The sequence below is a fragment of the Meleagris gallopavo genome, chromosome 3 (assembly GCF_905368555.1).
Source record: "Meleagris gallopavo chromosome 3, MGAL_WU_HG_1.1, whole genome shotgun sequence".
NCBI classification, from domain to species: domain Eukaryota; kingdom Metazoa; phylum Chordata; class Aves; order Galliformes; family Phasianidae; genus Meleagris; species Meleagris gallopavo.
In genome coordinates this window covers 46,405,572-46,413,559 of record NC_139406.1, presented here as the reverse complement: position 1 = coordinate 46,413,559, position 7,988 = coordinate 46,405,572, and the positions used below count along the sequence as shown (strand labels likewise).

At 42.9% G+C, this 7,988-nt stretch overlaps 1 protein-coding gene across 2 annotated transcripts; it reads left to right on the top strand.

The window, feature by feature from the left end:
- The first annotated feature begins 269 nt into the window (after positions 1 to 269).
- Positions 270 to 7,091, top strand: LOC100548894 (myosin regulatory light chain 2, smooth muscle minor isoform). Of its 2 annotated transcripts, none has more exons than XM_003204968.5 (4): positions 270 to 428; positions 5,432 to 5,629; positions 5,808 to 5,969; positions 6,576 to 7,091. In XM_003204968.5, the coding sequence occupies exons 2-4, from the start codon at positions 5,446 to 5,448 to the stop codon at positions 6,746 to 6,748; spliced, it is 519 nt and encodes a 172-aa protein (XP_003205016.1). In that variant the 5' UTR covers positions 270 to 428; positions 5,432 to 5,445; the 3' UTR covers positions 6,749 to 7,091. The 2 variants fall into 2 exon arrangements, with proteins under 2 accessions (XP_003205016.1, XP_019469472.1); XM_019613927.3 differs by lacking the exon at positions 270 to 428 and adding an exon at positions 3,768 to 3,846.
- The last annotated feature ends 897 nt before the right edge of the window (positions 7,092 to 7,988 follow it).

The window sequence follows — 7,988 nt, the reverse complement described above, 5'->3', positions numbered from 1 at the left end:
GGAGCGCTGTGGGGACATGACGGCCCGCCCCGCCGGCAGGAAACTCCCGCCGTTGCCTTACAAGGGCAGGCGCGGCTTTGCCTCCGCCCCCCGCGCGCTGGAATGCGGTGACCGCACCGCGCCGCACCAAGACTGCGCTCAGCGCGGGGGGGGTTGAACGGATAGAGAAAGGGCTCTCGGACTTCAAAGGACCGCAGTGAGAGCGGCCAGACGCCGAGCGGGAGAGCGTAATGAGATCCCTTCGCGCTGTGCCGCGCCGCTTTGAACCGACGAGCCTCGCGGGTCCCCTCGGCCCCGGCGGGGATGGTCTCGCCCGTGCTTTCCTTCCTGTGTACCGGTTGGGCGGCGGCCGCTCGCTGTCCGGAAGCGCCGCAGCCGCCGCTTCGCATCGCCACGCTCTGACCCGGACTCGGTGCCGTCACCGCCAGGTGAGGCCGCAAGGGCGTGGGGGCTTTGGGCAGCCCGCGAGGGGCGGCTGGGGGCTGAGGCTGAACGTGGAGCAGCGAGACTTTCTGCCTGTAAGGGTATGCTGCTGCTGCTGCGGGCATGGCTGCGGGAGGACCGGCGGCCTCTCTGCCCCGCAGCCCTTCTCCAGCCGTTTCCTCGTCGCTCTGGCGAGCTCGCAGAGCTGGAAAAGCTTGGGATATCTGTAGGAGGCAGTTTTTGCTTTCATGCTTGTGTTTTGAAATAATTATGGCTATAACGAATTTGCTATTGGCTATAACGAAATTGCTCCCATAACGTTCTCATAGGTAAGCTTAGGGGGTGCGGGGCAGAGAGCAGACAGTGAGGTGGACTGAGAAGTGGCTGCCTGGCAGAGCTTGGAGGGCTGTGATCAGCAGCACAGAGTGGTTGGAGGCCTGTAGCCACTGGTGTTCTCCAAGGGTCGGGGCTGGGGCTGGTTTCATTTAACTTCGTCTTCGTTTGTTGCCTGGATGAGAAGATAAGAGTGCACTCTCATCAAGTTTGCTGATGATGTGATGCTGAGAGGAGAGGCTGACACACCAGAAGGCTGTGCTGCCGTTCAGCGGAGCAGAACCTGGGCAAGCCCAAAGTCCTACATCTGGAGAGGAGTAACTGTATGCGTCAGAACAAGTTGGGGGCTGACCTACTGGAAAGGAGCTCTGCAGAGAAGGACCTGTACATGCTGGTAGACAATGGGTTGGCTGTGAGCCAGCATTGTGGGATAAGAAGGCCAATGGGATCCTGGGGTGCAGTAACAAGAGTGTGGCCAGCAGATCGAGGGAAGTGATCCTCCCCCTCTGCTCCGCCCTAGCGAGGCCACATCTGGAGTGCCCTGTCTGGTTCTGGGCTCCTCAATTCAAGAAAGACAGGGAATTTCTAGAGAGAGTCTGGCGGAAGGCCACAGGGATGATGAGGAGCCTAGAGCATCTTATGAGAAAAGGCTGAGAGCCCTGAGCCTGTTCAGCCTGGAGAAGAAAGGGCTAAGGTGAATCTTACCACTGCTTATAAATATCTAAAGGATGGGAGTCAAGTGGATGGGGCCAGGCTCTTTTTGATTGTGCCCAGCAACAGGACAAGAGGCAGTGGGCACAAACTGGAATACAGGAATTTCCACCTGAACATGAGTAAAATCTCCTTTACTGTAAGAGTGACAGAGTGCTGGAATAGGCTGTCCAGAGAGATTGTGCAGTCTTCTTCTCTGGAGGTATTTAAAATCCACCTGGATGCTTTCCTTTGCAACCTGCTGTAAGGGAACCTGCTTTAATGGTGGTTTGGACTGGATTATTTCCAGAGGTCCCTTCAAACTTCAATGATTCTGTGATATATTTTATGACAGATCACTGTGTTTTTCACTCTACCCTGCAAGTGGAGGGTTTGGTAGTCATGAAAGCAAAGTATCACAGCAGGTTTTACAACCTATACAAGAAGTAGGTAGGAATTCTTAGTAACAAGGAAAATATTGAGATGGCCTTCAAGACTAGGTGAGCTAACAAAATGCTTTGGACAAGTGCCATCTGGTATGCATGGAGCTCTTACACAGAGCTGCTGTGGAGTGTGCTGGGAAATTTTGGCTCTTCCAGACTCCCCTCCCAAGCCCTGAGAGCTGACAGGCTGTGCCTGATGCTGTAACCAACTGCATGGTGAGAACTTGGGAGCCAGCTTCGAAGATGACTTTTGAGCTTGTGGTGATTGAAGAGAAGGTGGCTGTTATATCCTAGTGTAATTAATAATGTTCTGAAATAAGTGTTACAATAAAAGTCAGCAGTAAGTTTTAAAACAAGACTTTATTAGTGACTGTGATTGGTTTTATTTTGAATGATAAGCATTCATCATTATTATAAAGAAAATGTTGAAAATGCTAGGCTGTTTTCTGCAGCAAAACATTTGGTCAGAGTCTCTCAACAGATCCAGCCTCTGTTACCATTAATGGGATGTCAAGTTTTATTATCGCCTGGCTCAAGCTGTTTACTTACTCAGCTTTATCTCCTTCTGGGGTATATCTTTTCCCCAGAGGGGAGGAGCATAAGATGACTTCCTTTGTTTCTGTAGCTGGTTTTCCATTGCCTGCCTAAGCAAGTGCATATGCAAGTAACACAAAGCACCACAGTGCTACTACTGCCTCTCTAGTCCAGTGCCTGCAATGTACTGACTTATTTAGGAAGATTTTTACATGTGAAGAAAAGTTGTTGGAAATATCTTGTTTGAAGGACACAAGCTCTTACATTAGAAGTTTCTGAGTTTCCAAAACAAGGCCCAGACAGATCGATGCTCTGTATTAAACAGATGAAACTATGTGCTATCCAGCGTGAAGTATTTCCATTCATTTTATCTACTGATATCTTTTGTTTTCAGTCTGAACTTATGCTATCTCAATTTCAGTAGTATGATTTATCTTTTATTTTTAATAAATGATCCAGTGAGTTTGTCAGATGAAGTCCCATCCTCTCCCAGATTAGTGAGTCTTGTGCTTGACTCCAGTGAAGTTGTCATTCATTCTAATTCACTTCTGTACACACAGAGATAACGCTAAGCACAAGCGCTTGGAACCTTTTCCATCGCAAGTTGATCTTTTTGGCTGGCTGAATTGGTGGCCTTGTTTTTTCTGAACATGTTCCAATTTATTGCCCTGCTTCTAATGGAATTTCCCAGATCTGCATGCAGATCTATTTCAGGCATAGCTGCACAGTCCTATGAGATGTTTCTCCATACGCAGACTAACGCTCAAAGGTCTCTAAGTGCAAGAGTTGTGTTCTCTCTATTCTCTGTGGCTGCCTCCCACATCTGGTTTAGAGAGACTTAAAAAATAGCATATAAGTAAAATGTGCTTTTTGTTTACTTTTTGTAGCTTTGAGGACATTGCCTGCTCTTTATTTTCAGAAAACAGTTACTAGTGGATGTTGTTTTGTACAGTGGAACTTACTGGTTATTCAGACTTTAACGGTAACTATGGGTGTTTTTACTCAGGTAGGAAAAAGACTGAAGCTGCACACAACTCTTGACTACAACTTGAAAGTGAACTCCCTTTATTGTCAGCTGCCTTCACTAGTATCTAGATGTCAGGAGTTCATATTTATTTGCTGAAACGTTGCTGGAGGCCAGGCGTTTCAGATAGCTTGCGGTCAGCGACTGTAATGCAGACAACCTCAGTGCTGCCGACTGATGCACAGTTGCATTTCATCAGCTATTTTTAGTTTGGGACATAATGGTTTGTTTTATACGTCAGAAGGACGTTGTGTATCAACCTAAGGTTTAAAAGGGTGGAAGTAGCAGAGGAGGTCACTAACGCTCTTTGTAGTCGTGTGGGGAAGGACATAACTATGGAATATCCTTTTCTGATCCAGACAGCTGGTACTGCATGCCATGTACCTGACATGAAGCAAGGTAAAATGCCTTTCCTTTAAAAACAAAGCAAAATCCAAAGGTAGCTGGATTTTGTCTATGTATTAGATTGATTGAGCACATAAGAGAGCTGCTCTGCTTATTGTACTTCTTAGGGATGAAGTCCGTTTAGTGAGTTCAGCCTTGCTTTTCAGGAGTCTAGCAGAAAAATGTAACTTGTGAGCAAACTCCTTGAAGTCAGTAGAACTGCGCTGTGTCTCTAATTAGAATTGCATTTCCAACAAGATAATTTTGAAAAGGAAGTTATAAAATCAATACTTGATGGTACATTGTCACAAGAATGTCAACATTGTGAAATTTACTGGAAGTGGTGCTTAAATTCCTTCTCTTTCAGGACAGCTGTGGCAAGTACTTTATGTAAATTCCAAAATCAAGGAGGGGAGGTGTCTGGTTAAGGTAACACTTAGCTGTGTGGATTATTTGCATTAAATAAACATACGGTCTCTTATTGTGCCTAAACTAAGGCCTAGATGTGTGCAGTACTTCCAGAAACAGTAGTAAACCAGGCTTACCTTATTCTGGTCCCTAGCAATACTGAGGTCTTTATGTTCAGTTCTCATTGTTTGAGTCACTTTTTCATATTTGTATTATCAATAATAGCTGGCTGCTAGATGTGTATCTTTTCCCCTAAATAGAAGCAGTTAGCCTGAAAGTCTCATTTCTACCCAGATGATATGAATGCACTCAGAGGCAAGATACTACTTGTTAGCTTCTTCATTTGACAGCTCAAGGGAGACAGTGACATTCATATACTTGTGATATATAGAGCTGCTTAAAGATTTATGCAAATACTGAAATGTTTTTAAATGTTGATAATTTAAAAGAAACAATCTTTGAACTTGAACTAATAAGTCATTAATTTCAAAAAGAAGAAAGTATCCTGGCATTTGCATACTTATTCTGTAATAGTTAAACTGAATAAGGGATTAGCATTGCAGGGCTTTTGAACCAAGTCAGTATCCTTTTTCTAACATGATCCTCTAGCTCACTTGGAAAGAACTCCAGTAGAACTGGCTTGGCTGATCTTTGTTCCAGCACCCTGACCCCAGTGTTGGTCAACAACCTTCTTAAAAACATTGCTCTTTCATCAGGGTCATTCAGCATCGTGAGACCTTACTGCTCCTTCCACAGCAGTTATTCTAATCAGACTCTAAAATACATTTTTGCCTCCTAAATGTTAGTTTATCTTGCTTGCTTGATATATTTAATTGCTAAATACTATGTTGAGGGTAGCAGGCCCTTACGTCCTTCTTTGTTGTAGGTCAGTGATACCTCCTAACCTGCTAAATAGGTCATCTTAACTTGTATAAGAGGCAGATGGGGTAGTGAATCAGAAATAGAAGCACTAGGTGAGCTTGGTTTCAACAACTATGACTTGCTTTATTTAAAATGTACCATGCTGTTGATTTGAAGTATTATCTCCAAGTCCTGAAATACAGCAGGAGACAGTTGTATTTCTTGTTATTTGACTACAGTGTGGGTTTCAATTTTCCTTTATTGATCTTTCTCCCTAAGATCTTTTAGTGTGATTTATTAAGTCCAAATTTTGGTTTTGTTTTCTCCCTAGAGCCAACAGCCAACATGTCTAGCAAAAGGGCAAAGACAAAGACCACCAAGAAGCGCCCTCAGCGCGCCACGTCCAATGTGTTTGCCATGTTTGATCAGTCCCAGATTCAGGAATTCAAGGAGGCCTTCAACATGATTGATCAGAACAGGGATGGCTTCATTGACAAGGAGGACCTGCACGACATGCTCGCCTCTCTCGGTAATGTCGCTCTTCTGTTTACAGCTGCCAAAAGCATTTGTGCTATTGTAATTAAAACGCTGAGCTTGGGATAGCTTATGAGAGGTGTCCCAGTTTGTATTACACTATTCAGGTAATTTTTATTTTTATTTTTTTTATTTTAGTTTGAAAGCTAAACCAGGAGTCTTTTTATTTGTAGGAAAGAACCCCACGGATGAATACCTGGATGCCATGATGAACGAGGCTCCAGGCCCCATCAACTTCACAATGTTCCTCACAATGTTTGGTGAGAAGCTCAATGGCACTGATCCAGAAGATGTCATCAGGAATGCTTTTGCTTGCTTTGACGAAGAAGCAACAGGTATGTGGGTGATAATTACTGATAAATACTTGTGTTCATAGAAGCAGTGATCAATTTTTACTATGAAATTTCTGATTTCTGCATGCTAAAAATTAGGCTGTGTTTCCTCAGCAGCTGAAATTATCTTCTTAAGCACTGTAACACTTAAGATCCCACACTTCTGCTTCTTCAGATTTGTTGTTCAAGATGGAGAAAATGTTAGTTGGGAACGGTGGTCTTAATTTTCGAACTTCAACTTCAATTTAGCAGCAACTTTTGTTAGGGGACTCATCCTTGTTTCAAAGCTGGGATGTTTTTATGAAAACTGTGTCTCTGTTAACAACGTGTATCCATATTCTCTCTGTTCACTTGCATTTAATGGAGAACAAAATTAATTCAAGAGAAAGCTGGTAATTGGAATGTTGAAAAAAGAATGGAATCTCATCTTATATGAGATTGCTTGTTTAATAAACAATGCCAAAGTTGTGTTCTTTGTAACCTGTCTGGTGAATGTGAGCTTGTCCAGTGTTTTAAAATCAATTTGAAATGTTTCAAACATTATCATCCAACTCTTAGGAGATAAATGTCAAAACTTTCTTTCTTGTTTTCCCTTACATCACATTCTAGGGTTTATTCAAGAAGACTACCTGCGGGAGCTGCTGACCACAATGGGAGACAGGTTCACAGATGAAGAGGTAGATGAGCTCTACAGAGAGGCACCAATTGACAAAAAGGGCAATTTCAACTACATTGAATTTACACGCATCCTTAAACATGGAGCAAAAGACAAGGATGACTGAGCAAATCCCTGGACACCTGCAGATTCTCTCTACTTTACACTTATGTTTATTTTTGAGGGGGTTTTCCTGGTAGAACTTGTTGCATGCATTTAGCTTTACAACTTTTGCCTTTCTTAATGTATTTATCTATTCCGGGCCATTTAGGCACAACTGCACCTGTATAATCAGACTGGAAGCGGGGAAAATATTGTAAGGAGAAGGAGATGGGGAACAAAGATCAGTGAACTTTAAGTCCAGGAAAATAATCTCAATGTTTCTGGTTTAGCTGGATTTTTACATTTTTTGTAATAAATGCCATTTTGAAATAAAGATTGCTATATAAATAAAAAAAAAAACAAACAAACCTCATTCTTCTATCAAGAGAGAAATTTCTATTCTGCATTTACAAATGCAAGTGTGTTAATCATATTTTATTCGCAGTTGCAAATCAAGCTGGAAAACCTGATACTTATGATCCTTTGCTGTCATTGCATACTTATGAAATGTGTGCAGCAGTATATGCTGATATTTGAAAATTCAGCTGTTTAAATGTTATCTCAGGTTTTTATAGTGGAATCTGACTGATGTGAGTAGTTAGTCAAAGATGTGTTTAGGGAAGACTGTTACAATTGCCTAATAGCCAGCAGAGAGCCCTTGGGATTCCTAAGGATCCTATTCCTTGGGATTCCTAGGAAGTCTATGAGCCAGTGCCTGTGCTGGCAGTAGTTAACAGCAATGCTTGTCCAGAAAACCTACATAAAGCCTTATTGTTCTGCAGATTAATGCCTTTGAGAATGACAGCACAGTAGTGCTGAGAATTAATTTGGCAAAACCATATCCAACACAAAGCCCTTTCACTTCTTAAATGATCATAAATTTTCTTCGGTTACCCTGATACTGATAAAACGGCTTTCAGGCAAGCAAGATTCATTCAAACAGAAACAGCTGACTTCAATACCAAGAAAACAGAGTTCATTCTCTCAGTCTCCAAATGACCACATCCTTTCATTTCTCTCTTTTTCTTGGCACCTTCAAGGTAAAAGGTGGAAGGGGAATTTGTCTTGCCAACATATTTACCAATCGAAGTTAAGATCTTTTATCAAAGAAACTATTCCCTGAGCTGTTTCACATTACTTAAGTCACCCAAAAGAATATGGACTTCAGCTTAGGGGCTTGTAAAGGCTGGGCCAGCATGAAATGCCCCAGGGTGCGAATGTTTGTCCAGTTTCCTGTGTGGTATGGAAGGGTAGCCTTCTGTTCT